Source organism: Tyto alba, unplaced genomic scaffold (genome assembly GCF_018691265.1).
Source record: "Tyto alba isolate M040663 unplaced genomic scaffold, T.alba_DEE_v4.0 Super-Scaffold_38, whole genome shotgun sequence".
NCBI lineage: Eukaryota > Metazoa > Chordata > Aves > Strigiformes > Tytonidae > Tyto > Tyto alba.
This window is the reverse complement of record NW_024881313.1, coordinates 13,434,542-13,448,909: the sequence shown is the minus strand read 5'-3', so window position 1 is coordinate 13,448,909 and position 14,368 is coordinate 13,434,542. Positions and strand designations below refer to the sequence as shown.

The following is a 14,368-nucleotide window of genomic DNA, read 5'->3' as shown; positions in this document are numbered from 1 at the left end:
ATCTTGTTTGGAAATCGAATTTAATTAAAAAGCACTCTCAATCTCTAGTAATATAACTGCTTTAAATTTTCAGACAGTGGGAGTAGCTCACCGTTGCCCAAGTATGCCTCATCTCCCAAACCAAACAACAGCTACATGTTCAAACGAGAGCCCCCAGAGGGATGTGAGCGAGTGAAGGTCTTTGAGGAAATGTCGTAAGTAATGCCTTTTATATCAGCTGGTATCTGCAAAGCAGTAAACCTGTTTACTGAGCCTATTCAACTGCAGATGAATAAACTATTCCAGCTGATGAGTTTTTCAGGAGCAAACTATTCTTAGAGTTTATACAGAAGAGAAGTTGAAGTGTTCACGTTGGTTTGAAGAGGAAATGGAGTCTTTTATGCTTGAACTCTTTTTGTGCATTTATAAAAGGCAACAAAAATCCAAGCAGAAAAGATAAGGTACATTTAATTTCCTAAGCATTTATAAACCTCTTTCCATATATTTTTTTATTAACTTTTTAAATGTTTATGGCTTAAAACGAAAACACTCCTTGTCACAATTCTGTATCAGTTTCAAGCATAGGTTACATTTTGATACGTATAAAACACATAAAATGGAATGAAACATAAGTAAACTGTTTGTAGATATAGCATATATATGGCATAGACTTTGCTCAATATTTTTGCTGAGCAAGAAATCAGAAATTAAACTCTTGCCCATCATGTCTTTTTTCCCCTAAACCCAGCAGGATTTGAGCACATGCTGTTGAGGTTGCATGCTTAGCTCCTGTGGATGAAAGAATTAAGGAGGGGATGTTTCTTGCTCTAATGGCATTCCTTGTTTGCTGGATGGTGAAGCAGCAATGTTGGGTTGTGGAGGAAACCTCCAGACAAATTACAGAATATGGGAAAGGAGAGGTCTATTTCATGGAGGTTCTCAAAGGGATTTAATATGACTAAATGTGTTGTTGCTGCATTGTTCTTATTAAAGAAGAATTTGTGCCATTCTAAATTACCGTGGCATTTTTTCATGTGCATATGTATTGCAGATTTTTCTTGCTGGAAGTTGCATGTTTATCCAGCAATTACCAAGTCATTTTTGTGACGGTGCTATTTTTACTGCTGTGGATCAGTTAGCTGACTACCAATATGGAAGATGTTTGCCCCTCTGTCCAATTAATCCCATTCCTTGTCATTCGCATTTTAGCAACGTGTAGAACCACAAAGTTCATGACGTATAAAACGTCTTGGTTGGCCAGGTATATAATCGTTTTTCTTGTTGTAGGTCTCGTCAGCCTGTCTCAGCCCCTCTCTTTTCATGTCCTGACAAAAACAAGGTTAATTTCATCCCAACCGGATCAGCTTTCTGTCCTGTAAAACTTCTGGGCCCCCTCCTTCCCGCTTCAGACCTGACGCTGAAGAACTCTCCAAACTCTGGTCAAAGCACAGCTTTGAGCACCCTGACTGTTGAGCAGCTTTCGTCTCGGGTCTCTTTCTCATCTCTGTCAGATGACACCAGCACAATGGACTCCACAGAGGTCTTGGTACAGCAACCGTCTCAACAGCAGCAGCCGCTTCTGCAAGAAATTCAGACTGAAGACCATTCCTCTCCTCAGAGCTACGTGTTAATCTAGACCAAGGTGGAGCAGGCCTCTGCCCTGAAGCAAGGATTGAGGAGATAATAGTTCAGATACATCTGCATGAGGTGGCAACCTTTCAGAACAACACGGAATACTTAGCAGCATTTGAAAAAATATCTCAACGCTGTTCTTGGCAGGGACAGAACTCATATTCAGCATTTTTCGTGAGAAAGCAGTAATGCCTGCAGAATCCATATATCATTAAACGTTTTAAGTGGAGACTATGCATTTCATAGTATGTTTGACCAGATTAGTACTGTGTCCTGTGTTCTGTTTCAAATTCTACAGTATAAATAAGCTCTATATATATAAAAAAAAAAAAAAGTTGCCTGTCTGAATAGAAAATGTCTTGCTGTGTTGTGTCCTATGGAAAATACTGTACTTCAGGATTATGTTTACAATTGATCCAGGTGTTTATGTTTCTAACTTCTGTAATACACACAATGCAAAAAAAGAAAAAAAAAAAAAAAAAAGACCACAACAGTTGCACAGTGCCCACCCTATGGCCTAGCTTCAGGTACTTCTCTCGAAGTGTAAACTCAGGTAACTTGGAATGTATATCATATTGGAATATAAAATATTTTACAGCTACAAAGCTAAAGAGGGAACATCACTCTTTTGCCTTTCCTTATTTTATGCATTAGTATTTCCTCATTACATTCCACTTCCTTGGAATAAGTGCATTCAGATCCAGGTGGATGATGACCCTGGACATGGGTGAACATGAGGAGAACCAGCAAATCTGTGATGTATATCACTTTGTCATGTGCTTACAAGTAAAACAACTGTTGCATTTACTGTCATTTCAATATATGTAAAAATGTGGCATTTAAAGGTTTCAGGTGTTGCTCAGTTAATGACTGTTAAACTGTTGCAAATAAAGTGTTCAGTACTAGGCTGTACATGAGAAACATTCCACGTTGTGTGTGAGAGGATTTTGAAAGACAAGAATGTTTTTGTTCAAGGACAGAAATTCTTTCAGGTTTCACAGGGGGTGATGGGGATTTCCTCTCATGTTTTTGTTGGCAGTTAAGGATGTGAAATGCTACTGTTACCGTCTAAAAGTCAAATTAATGTTTAGTTTCTCTTTTGGAAATGTTCATTCATTTGCTGGTTGGAAATAGGTTTTCTGATTTTGTCAAGCAGTGTTAGATGAGCAGCATTTTATTTATGTAGTGAGTAACTGTGTTTGGGTTAAATTTCAAAAGTAGCAAGTGGGTGTTCTAAGAGGGGTGGGGAAAACAGTAGTTTTAAGTTCATGTTACTTAATCAAAGCTTCTCCCATAACTTTCAGTTACTTAAGTTGTGTGTGTTAAGTGTGTTTTCCCCCCTCCTTAAGTGTGAATAATAATAAAAAAAAAAAAATCCTTGTAAAATAATCCTGGTTTTGCAGGCTGGACACTTTCTCAAAATAGTACATGGCAAGAATGGGTTAGGGGTGCTCTTCTATTGTACTGGAACAAGAGGAGCATTGCTTTCAGAGATAATTTCCTGTGATACAAAGAGGACCCCAAAGGCAAAATAAACTTGATGTTCTTGCTCCATTGCTTTCAGCTCAGTGGAACTACATTTATGCTGTCTGCTCCTAAGAGAATAAGGTTCACCTTTTCCAGGAATTGAAGAGATTAGTAGCCTGCAGCTACTGAGCATTTAAACTTGCTCCATTATGTTTTTTTCCTCTTTTGAAGATGAGATTGGAGGGGGGTGAGAGTGAGCCACCAATAACTATTCACTAAATATGTGCTTTCTTTAGAGGTAAAGCATCGTTTTCTTTTTATTACTGAGCTTTTGTTAATACTATCTTAAAAGGTGGAATTTGCAGCCTATAAAAGTCGCTGTTTTTTGACTCCCCTTGCAGAGAATATAGAAGGAGAGAGAGGTCTGTCTCTGACCATTTTCATGTGAAAAATCTTGAAACACAACAGCCATCTTTAACCCTACTAATCTCAGGCCTAGGTGAAAACACTATATATTTTATAGACTGAAGATAAAGGGGAGAAAATATTCATGATGTAAGTATCGATTCCTTTTAATATTTTTCTTTCTAGATTAACATTGCAGTGTGATGACCTTTTTATGCTCTGGTTATGTCCAGATAAGAAATCGTAGTCTCAGTTATTGGTGTTAGGTTACCAGGGGATGAGTGGTTTTTAGATCAGTGATGAACTCTGTACAATATTTGCAATGCCATTATGTGTTCTTTTTTATTTTTTTCCACGAGAAACTAAATATTAATTGAATTGCACATTTGTTCTTAGCAGATTTGAAGGTTTTGAACCAAATGTGTTAAAGGTAATGCTTTGCCATGTAAATTTCCCAGCAGTTGTTTATCTCAATTGTATTCTACATCCAGCTGTAGAAATTTGTCAAATATTGTTTAAAGTTTTGTACATAGTTGTACTGTTACTTCTAGCCACTGTGCTGAACAGTATTCAAGTTATCACACAATATTGCTTTACACAAGGAAATGTGTGGCTTTTGTTTTGTATTTTTTTTGGTATAGAAGTTCCTGTGTCTTATTTAAATAAAAATTATAGTAAAAAAAAAAGTGGTGGGGACGACACACAAAAGCAGTGGTTCATTTATTTGTTTTGGAACTGTGTATGAAACACCACAGAATGAGATTAAAGTTCAATATTGTTCCAAATTTACATCTAGAATAATGTCAACCATGTATTTTTATGATTAGTGTGTTATGTCTTCTAGAACAAGATAGTCTTTTATCTATTGATTTTTGCATAACACTGTTCTGGGAGGGGGGGAAAAAAATCTAAAAATAGCCACGTGCTTGAATATGCTTAAAAATAGCATATTTTATTTCTACATATAATGAGGTTTTTCTTTCTTCAGAGCATAAAAGAAAAAAAAAAAATCAGTTAAGCATTATTGGAAACTGTGTATCCGCTGCTGTGTTTGTGGTATGGTTAATTTCAAGTTATCTGTTGAAAATTATGAAAGCCATTAGATGTTTCGCTATGTGAAACTAAACTAAACCCCTAAAGGATGTGGTATAAATCTACTGACAGTCTTGGTTTCATGTTGTTTTGTATGAGTCAAATGATTGTCATTTGACTTGCAGAATAATTCTTTCCAGATGGGGGGTGAGGGGGAGAGAAGAAGAATATTAAATACATGTAAATACTCCATAGTCAGTGTTTACTGATGAGCACTATGGCAATAACCATCAAGAACAGTTTAACGCTTATTATCAGTAAGTGAAAATGTAAGTTTTCAGCATCCCAAAGATTACAAGGTTTTGGTGTGACTATGTTGAAAATGTTAAAGTGCTGAAAGTCTAGGACCTCAAAGGGTACCGCACCCTGCAGTGAAAATGCTTGATGTCCTTTAGTCAGAAACGGTTTGGTTTCAGCCATTTCATCATCAGTTTGTAGGGCTTGCTAGGAAAAGCTTTGTGACTGCCTTGTCCTCTGAATGGATTTGGCTCTGGCAATTTTGGGCTGTCCTTGGGTGCGAGGGCATTCTCTTCTTAAGAATTACTTTGCCAAAAGCATGTAGCTTGCCCTGAAGACGTGGGGCAGCTTGTGCCACAGGTAGCTTTTTCACCACCCCTGTGAACCTAGGCCTCTCCATTTTAGTTACGGTTGTGGTCATGTGCTGCTTCCACGTAAGTCACACTTCGAAGTCGTGTGCTTGGTGTAAATTCTCTGCGTTATGACTTCCTGAAAGCCAAGGCAAGCAGTTTGAAAAGTGCTGAGAGTGGAGGTCTAATGAAATAATTTTGCCTTGTCTCCCTGCTTTGTGACTAAAAGATCTTCCTTTACTTGAATGTTGACATTTTCTAGTAATACATGGCTCTGGAAGTGACAGTCAGAGACTGTAGGACTGTGTAAGGGGAGCCCTTGGCTGCGTACAGTTTGGGTAGGGGGCAACAGATAGTGACCTGCTTCTTTTAGGAAGCAGGGTGCTGTCAGGTAAGTGATTTATGGCTTCCTGACAAATCAGCTCTTGGGAAGGGCCAGATACTGGCCCAAGGGTAGAACCTCAATATCTTTACAGTATTTAAATGTAAGCCTGAAGTAATACAAAATAAACACAAGAAATTGAATGGATTAGAGATGTTGGCTGACATCGCAGTTGCAAGCAAAGACCACTGAGGCTTAGCAAACTAGCTCCTGGCCTGAGTCCATGGTAATGGATTGATAACTTCATCTGCTACTTGAGGTAAAGTCCAGGCATCTTGAAGATGACAGATGAGTAGAAGTATAAATCACTTACTGTTGTAAAGCAGCCTGACTTGCTTTGCAAAATGCAGCCATGCAAACACAAATTTGAAGTTACACAATTGGGAGGAAATAACCATAGTTCCTGCAGTGTGTTTCTAGCACCTAAAAGCAAGGAAAAAGTGAGTGAAAGTTGGAAAAGTACATCCATTACTGGGAGGTACACATACAGCCATTCATAGTTGGTGCTTGGGTAAAGGAAGTTTGATCAAAGATTGTTATGCAGTTAAAATATGTATATCTTATCTTTGTTTGCATTAGTGTAACGGGTCCTGGAAAAATACCTAGTTCAGGAGAGACTAAAATTTTGGAGAAGGCTCGGTGAGGAGCTATAGGAATAAGTGAGGTACTGGAAAAAACACAGCAAGGTTTTGTAGGAGCTCAACATGTTTAACTTGACAGTTGAGGAGTGACTTAATTCCAGTTAGTAAATACTTAGATATGAGATACTTAGTAATGAGCTACTTAAATTTAGCAGACATGGAGTACTAAAGCAGTGAGGAAATGAAGCTAGATGAATTTATGCTACAAATGTGCATATATTTTAGCACTGAGGGTAATTGGGTACTGGGCGAAGTTGCAAAGGTGAATTTTTTTCAAGTACTGATATGTTTAAAAGGATGATTTTACAAAGGATGTGATTGTAGAAGATGTTTTTATAAGCTGCATGATTGTTTGGGGCTTTTTACATTTCAGTTGACTTTAAATAGGTAGGGTTTTTTAACTACTGTAAGCATTGTTGCCTCAGTAAAAAAGTAGTATGCTGCAATACTTTAAACTAGGAAATTAACACTTTTTTTTTTTTTTTTTTTTTCGGGAGGAGGAAGGGGGTTGTTTGTTTGGTTTTTTTTTTTTTAAACTGTCTGGAATAGCTCTTTGAAAATTTCTGGCTTCTGAATATTTTTGGTTTGTGTCACACGTGAATAAAGTCTCCAGTAAAGCAGAGGTGGTTGAGTAATTTTATAGTTGTTTTGACCTTTGTCACCTGCTCAGTAGCACCTTAATTTTGGAGAGATGGCAAGAAACTGGAGAGTAGGCAATGTCTTTTTGGAGTGCAATGGGTCACAGAAATAATGTGTCACTCAAGTGGGGCTCATGGGAAAACACTGATGGTGTTGGAGAAGGTAGTGTGTCTTCAGTGAAGACCATGTTGGAAGTGAATGAACATGCAAGTTAATCTGTTAATTCTATTGATGACAACAAAGAATAGCAATTAGATGAAGTTGGATAGAGAGACTACCCCCTTTTTTAAGAAGAACTTGAAATTTTATCTCGGGTTGTAACAAGTTCTGATGTTAAATTGGCTGCCTTGAGCTGTAGCCTGGAATCTCAGATACAGAGGAGCTGTGGAAGCTTGGGAGAAGAGGAAGTTGTGTAATTTTTTTTTTTTTCCCCCCCTTGAATTGCCGAGTGAGCTTGTTAACGAAGCACAATTAGGCTAATAACTGTGCCTGTAGAAAAATAAATTCTGGGGGGTTTAAGATTTTCTTTTGTGTGTGTATGTGCATAGTGAACTGTGTGCTTAAACTTTGCAGTGATTTGTATAGCTGTTGATTGAGAAATAGAGTTTGCTCAGGGCAACATATGTTTAGTAATACCCATGGCAATCCATTTCTTGTACCCTTGCTTTACTTTTACTTCTCCAAATAAGCTGTAAGTAAATAGCATTATCTAAATCCAGACTGCTAGGCATAACAGTCATGTTAACTAATTGTTGGTGTCTAAGTGCTTACTGCAAGAGGAGATGAGATATGAGAGCTCTTGAGATTTTTGTGGAAGGAGGTTCTTTCTCCAAGGAGGAGAAAGCTAAAAGAAACTAGACTACCCGTTAAGGTTTGGTGCCAAAAGGCTGGGTGATGCAATTACTCCTTTCTGATTGCTATCAGATAAGAATTTCTAGTCCTGCCTTGTCTATGTGATGGGGAGGTCTTGGGGAGTAGCAGGCTCCCTTTCCATAAGATTGGTTGTATCTTTGGGCTTGTTGCATAAGGAAGAACTCATTCTTGTGAAAAATTTAGAAAGTAAGGGTGTTGCCTTTGGAAACTAAACTTTTAGGAGAAAAAAAAAAAAAAAAAAAAAACAAATCAAACAACCAAACTTGACTCTGCTTTTATGATTCCTTTGGATTCTAATTCATTGTACCTCCTGAGAATGCTGAAAAGCATTCAGCATTTCAGAATCAGTTGCTGAAAAAATAAGTTTCAGGCATAGCCTTACATCTCTATGACTGTAGAGAGAGTTGGTACCATACTACAGGCTTTCACTGCATGGTTTTATTTTGGATGGGGCATGTGCATGTATATTCAGGGTCTCTTGTTCGTGAAGTTGGGAACAACAGTGGACATGTTTTCTGTTCTAGTGAAGAATGCCAAGGAGACAGTTTAGGCACTTTCTGAATTCAGTACCTAAGAAACCAGCTTCCCTCTAGGGAAGGCTTTCTGTTTTGACCCTCTTCTTGAGGGGAATACCAAACGCTTGGGGGTGGGGTGGTGACGAAGGTGGTGGTAGTAGGTCTTTCTAAGCAGTGGGAAAGCAAAGGCAGTCTGGGCCCTACCTGTACCTGATTTGGAGGGTAACCTTGTATGTACAGGAATTTCTTTGGGTTAGGAAGACAGTGGATGCCTCAGTATTCCAGAGGACCATTAGCCCGGATAAGTGTCATCTGTACTCCAAATCAGGCCAGCTATAGATTGCAATGTGTCTCTTTGGTGGCATCCTAATTGAAAGGTTGTTGAATGCAGCATTGTAGCATGATTTGGTTTTGTATCCAGTAAGTGAGAAGATGTACCTACTAGATTGGACAACAAACTAAACACTCAGGAAAGAAACCTTGTTTGGGAATCCTGTGAGTACTTTCAGTGTGGGGCATCCCAGCAGCCCAGAGTCTTTGGTACTTGTGTAGCTGCCTTGTGTTGCCTGTGGAAATGCAGAGGGAAACTAAATTTCTAAAGGTTTATGTGCCTTCAGGATTAGGGACTGTTGAATAGAGTTGTAAGAATGTTCTGGATGTGGGAAGTCAATTTGTGCATACTACCCTTTTGATGAAAAATGCCATAATTGTCATAAATGTCAGCTGGAGCAGGTTGCTCAGGCAGTGTCCAGTTGGGTTTGGAGTATCTCCAGGGACAGAGACTCCATGACCTTCTTGGGCAACCTGTTCCAGTGTTTGACCACACTCACAGTAAAAAAAAAGGTAATTTGCTGTGTTGAAGTAGAATTTCCTGTATTTCAGCTTGTGCCCATTGTCTCTGAGCACCGCTGAGAAAAGTCTGGCTCCATCTTTTTTGACACCAATCCCCCTCCCATTTCAGGTATTGATTCACATGGTTAAGATCCCCCCCTGAGCCTTCTGCAGTGCTGAGGGGAAGGATTGAGCTTGGAGTTAGGTGATCCTTGAAAATCAACCAGGTGTCCTGGACTCCTTTCCAGGGTTGTATTCCACAGGATTCTTCCAAGCAGGACCCTGAAGGGGCCAAAGTCCATTCTCCTAAAGTCAACAGTTGTGATCCTGCTTTATGCTTTTCCCCCTTCCTCTCAGAATACTAAACTTTACTGTATTGTGGTAACTTTGGCCAAAGCTGCCCCCAACCTTCATGTTCCTGACCAGTTGTTCTTTGTTTGTAGGTATGAGATCTAGCTGAGCATCTCCCCTCACAGCTCCTTGACAGACTTATCTGGGTACTACAGAAACCTCCTGGATTGCTTGTCTTCTGCTGTGTTGTCCCTCCAGCAGATCTTGGGGTGGTTCAAGGCCCCCAGAGAACAGGGCCCGTCCTATTCCTTTGTGATCAGGTGGTCCTGTAGCAGACACTCACCACAATGTCACCCATGTTGGTTTGACCCATGAGCTCTCAGCTGTGTCACCACTCATCCCAAGGCATCCACACCTTCCCACATAAAGGGCAGCTTGCCCTCCTCACTAGCTACTTGATGCTGTTGTGGGTCAGGTGTTTTGTTTTTGTTTTTGTATTTGTTTTTCCCATATACCCTGGTACAGAAACCTAAGCAGCTTGATACAGATTTTGTTGATGCTGATGGTGTGTATATTGGATTAAGTCATCCCTGTAGAAAGGCACTTGCTTCACTTTGGCAGTCCTCCCTGCGGGAAGGAACTTGTTTTGTTTTGGCAATGCTACACAACAGGACTTATCAGGGGGCTGTAAAATCATTTTCCTGTATCTTAAAACACTTTTCTTTTTTCACTTGGATAACAACCATCAAAGAAAACAACATTACGTACCTCAACCTCAGTTAAGCCCTCCATTAGATACTTCATGTGTTTATAGGGAATGGAGAGGGAACCCAAACCACTTACAGGCAAGCCGTACTCTTTGTTAAAAAACATCCCAGGACAGACAGTTCAATCTGCTCCTGCAAATCTCAAGTAGGAAAATAACCCATTATGGATTTTAGTGTTTTCCAATTGCTTTTAATGTTTGCTAACAGGATGAGCTGTTAAAATGGGTGGGGGCAAAAGACGAGGCCTTGAAGCAGTGTCAGTGCAGCCTTTCTTCCTGAATGCCCATTTGCTTTTTAATCTTGTTTCCCTTTATACTTTGTTTTGGCAAAATTCCCATGGCTTAAACTATGAGCAGTGAGATGGACCTGTGCTCTCTGAGGTCTATCCAGCCTTTGAAGCACAGCAATAATAACTAATGAATAAAGGCTGGGGAAGCCAAGAGCTCTCCTGCCTCCAAGGGGGACCAGGATCACTTTCCTTGAAAATGAAAGCAAAAGCAGCAAAGTGCTCAGTGTGGGATGGGGAGGGAGGGCTTAAGGGTTGACAAAAGGAAGATTTTGTTCAGTTAAGGGTTTTCATAATTATTTCCTTACATGAAGAGCAGTAACCACTGTGTGTATCTTGCAGCTAAACTTGCCTGTGGTTTGGTGACACGTGGAGGTGACCACAGGCCCTGCCAGGAGCTCTGGTAGCGCTGCTGCTGCTGGCACCTCCCTGCTGCTCAGGCTCATGTGCCTGTTTGTTTTTTGTTTGTGTTTTTTTTTTTTTTGTTTTTTTGTTTTTTTTTTTTTTTCCAAGTTTTCAGCCAGATCAAGGCCATCACAAGCTCTTTGTTTAGTTGGAAAGGGCCTGCTAAGACACTGTGGGGTGGTGGCCCACATTTACATGGGTTTGGGATGCTCATGGACCTGAGCCCTGGGCAGGCTTCTGTGACTTAGAAGCATAGGCTGGCATTTTGGGGAGAAAGCTGTGAATCGCTCATGTGCTTTTGGCTCCTTTGCAGCCCTGGCTGCTGTCACCAAGTCCAGGGACAACCTTGCAGAAAGGTCAGATCAGCCCAAGACCCAGCTGAACCGTAAATCAGAAAAATCCCTCCAGGGCTTGTCTCATTCTTCAGAATCTCTGTCTTCTAAAAATGAAATCAAACTATTGCCTGTCCTTCCATGGTGAAGGTCATTCTCGGTTGTCAGACTTTGGTGTTCTGAAGCTCTGGTAGTCAAGTTCAAAGCAGAGATAATAATGGAAGACCACACAGGCTGCCTAAACAGTCCAGGAAAATATGCAGCTGTAACAGCAAAGCAGTTACTTCAGTGGCTCGTGATTTTAATTTCTGTATTTTATGTGTCAAGGGTTTATTCTGAGGATTGCACTTGGAATAATAGTAGGAGTTTGGTTTTTTCCTTGTCAGATCCTGCTCCTGTTACATTCAACATGCTCGTTTCCTGCAGCCAGCTGTTATCCACCCACCTAGATGGAGACAAGGTGGATGATTTAATTGTGTAGCACTTTTAATTTTTTTTTTTTTTTTCCCCTCCATCTTGTTGATGAAGCAAGCATATGGCTTCCAGCACCTGTCCTGGGGCCTTTCCTACTGCCATAATAGCTGTGGAAGTCCAAAATAAAAGAAACACCCTACAGAGTAGGTTTCTGAGCTAGATGAAAGACTTCTGTTTAAAGAGAAGACTAGCTGTAACTTCTTTAACTAGCAGTCACTTCTAAAATCCCTTATCTACTTTTTTTTTTTTTTCTTCTCATTTTTTTTTGATATTCATTATCCCATAAAGATTCCAACAGCAACTAGTGTAAATAGCTGGCAGGTAGAATGAGCCAGACCTTCACCTCCAAGCTACAGCATGTTTCTCTCTTTTTAATTTAAATTTTGTGATTTTTGAAAGCAGCCAAAACATCACACCCTTCCACTATGGGTTAATTACAAGGTTGGGCTCATCAAGCTTTCACTAGGGAGGAACAGAGTGAGAAGTTGATGTAGCTGATGGGAGTTGTACACTGCTGCCTGGCAAATGGCCGCCGCCTCACTGTCAGAGACTCACAGAAGGGTTTGGGTTGGAAGGGCCCTTTAAAGGTCTTCTAGTCCAACCCCCTGTGATGGACATCTTTCACTAGATCAGGTTGTTCAAAGCCCCATCCAGCCTGGCCTTGAACACTTCCAACGATGGGGCATCTGCAACTTCCCTGGGCAACCTTTTCCAGTGTCTCACCACCCTCATTGTAAAAAATTTCTTCCTTCTATCCAATCTAAACCCTACCCTTTTTCAGTTCTGAACTGTTGCCCCTTGTCCTCAGGCCCTGGTAAAAACTCTCTCTTAGTGTTTCTTACAAGCACCCTTTATATATTTAAAATGCCAGAGTAAGATCTCCCTGGGGCCTTCTTTTCTCCAGGCTGAACAACCCCAACTCTCTCTGCCTTTCTTCGTAAGAGAGGCGCTCCAGCCCTCTGACCATTTTTGTGGCCCTTCTCTGGACCCACTCCAGCAGGTCTAACATGGTGGGCTCCTGTGCAGGCACATACCCTGTGTTACTTAAAGGGAAGGTTATAGTGGTTTACTCATTAGTCAATGAGGGGAAAAGGTAAATTTTATGCTTAGGAGACTACTGTTAATGAACACCTGGATAATGGTCTGGTCAACTGCGAAGCCAGTCTGCCTTGGACCTGGAGGCTGGATGGTTACCCGAGGCCAAACTTGCCAAACCCACAGGGCCTGGTTGGCCGTGGTACCCTTGATTATTGTCACGGGAGAGTCTCTGTGGGTGCCAGTGTGTGTGCATGCACAGTATCGGGCTGAGAGCCGGGCTCTGCGTGCCTGGCGAGCGAGGACGGCAGCCCCAGCAGGGGGAAGCGAGTGACTCGTTTGTACCTAGCTGGCCGGTGTGGCGTGAGACAGCCTCGGCATTCCTGCTTCTCGGCTGAGGCAAACCCTCTGCTGTTTGGCTGTTAGCAAGCCCGGTTGTTGGGCTGCTTCCTGCCTTCCCATATGGTGCCTTGTTTAAACAGAAGACATTTACAAGGAGCGGAAATTGTAAAAGTAGGCTAACCAGAGGGGGATTTACAGTAAACGTGAGATGAGTGTGCATGCCTGGGTCACAACGGGGGCTCAACTTCAGGTTACTTACACGCCTGTTGTGTTAAAAAACCTAGAAATACATGGGGTCCCTGGCTGGCCATGGCTTACTGTGGCAGAAGTCCAGCTCCTGCAGCTAGTCCTTGCTGATGAGGTGAGCACGAGTGGCGCAGGCTGCCCAGCCCGCAGCACGGCAGGGCCTCCCTGTGCTGCCCAGCTCATCCTTGCTGGCCTGCCCTGGTGCCTCCCTGCCGAGGAGGAGAAGGCAGATGGGTGCTGGACCAAGCGGGTGGAAGCGGCACCTGCCTGCTGGGCAAAAGAGGAAGGAAGCTTGAAAAAGCAAGGAGGGACCCAACAGTGTCAGCTGTACCTTTACCAAGTTAATGTCTTGCTGCTACCCTGAGTCATTGTCTCTGGGAACTGCACTGAGAGAAGATAGGGCCTTCTGGCTCTTCTTCCTTTGCCCTGGGGATCTTTCACCTCACATACTCTCAGCAACAAGCATGAACAGTACAACGACCACTCGTGCCTCAGTGGTGCTCATCCCATGTCCCCTGGAACCTGCCGTGGGATGCGAGGGGAGGTGGCAGATGGCAGTGACAGAGGCCCCAGGGAAATGCAGCATGATGCACAACACGCGTGCTGTGTCTTCATGTCAACCTCCTGCTCTGCTGAGCCTTCCCAGGCTCAGATCCTGGAGCTGCCAGGGCTTGTAGGCCTGCTGTTATTCCCACTTGGAGCAAAGCTGCTGCTGGTGCCGCTTCTACACTCACCATCACCTTGTTGCTTAGGTGGCCCTGTTCTTTCTAGCACATGCAGCCTCTAACATTTGAAGGGCACCCATTTAAAAAAGGGTGTTGGGGGAAGACAGGTGGATGCTGGTGGCCACGTGGTCCTGCTTCAAAATACACCGATGTCATGCCCATGCAATGTTGGATATGGAAAGAGCAGAAGGAAACAAGGTAGGTCATGGTCTACTGTGGTGGAAGTAAATTCTGATCACTTGCAAAGGCCAGAAATGTTACTTGAAAAAGTTACTCGCTAGTTTTCTCTACGAGCTGTTCAATTCCCAAGGCATGCACTCCAGTTCCCCTGAAGCAGCTGTTCTTAGATTTGTAGAAACCTCGACTCATCAAAATCAATTACATCAACTTTAATAAACTTCCCAATAAAGACAGTTAATCAA

At 41.8% G+C, this 14,368-nt stretch overlaps 1 protein-coding gene across 3 annotated transcripts in view; it reads left to right on the top strand.

Annotated features, from left to right (window-relative positions):
- GLCCI1 (glucocorticoid induced 1) overlaps positions 1–4,272 on the top strand; it is a 59,875-nt gene extending 55,603 nt beyond the window's left edge. For 2 of the 3 annotated variants that reach the window (XM_032991687.2, XM_042801979.1), the window contains exons 7-8: positions 74–194; positions 1,267–4,272. In XM_032991687.2, coding sequence (XP_032847578.2) covers positions 74–194; positions 1,267–1,615 — 470 coding nt within the window. In that variant the 3' untranslated portion in view covers positions 1,616–4,272. Of the gene's footprint in view, positions 1–73; positions 195–318; positions 441–1,266 lie in introns of all 3 variants that reach the window. The other variant, XM_042801980.1, reaches the window with a different exon arrangement.
- The last annotated feature ends 10,096 nt before the right edge of the window (positions 4,273–14,368 follow it).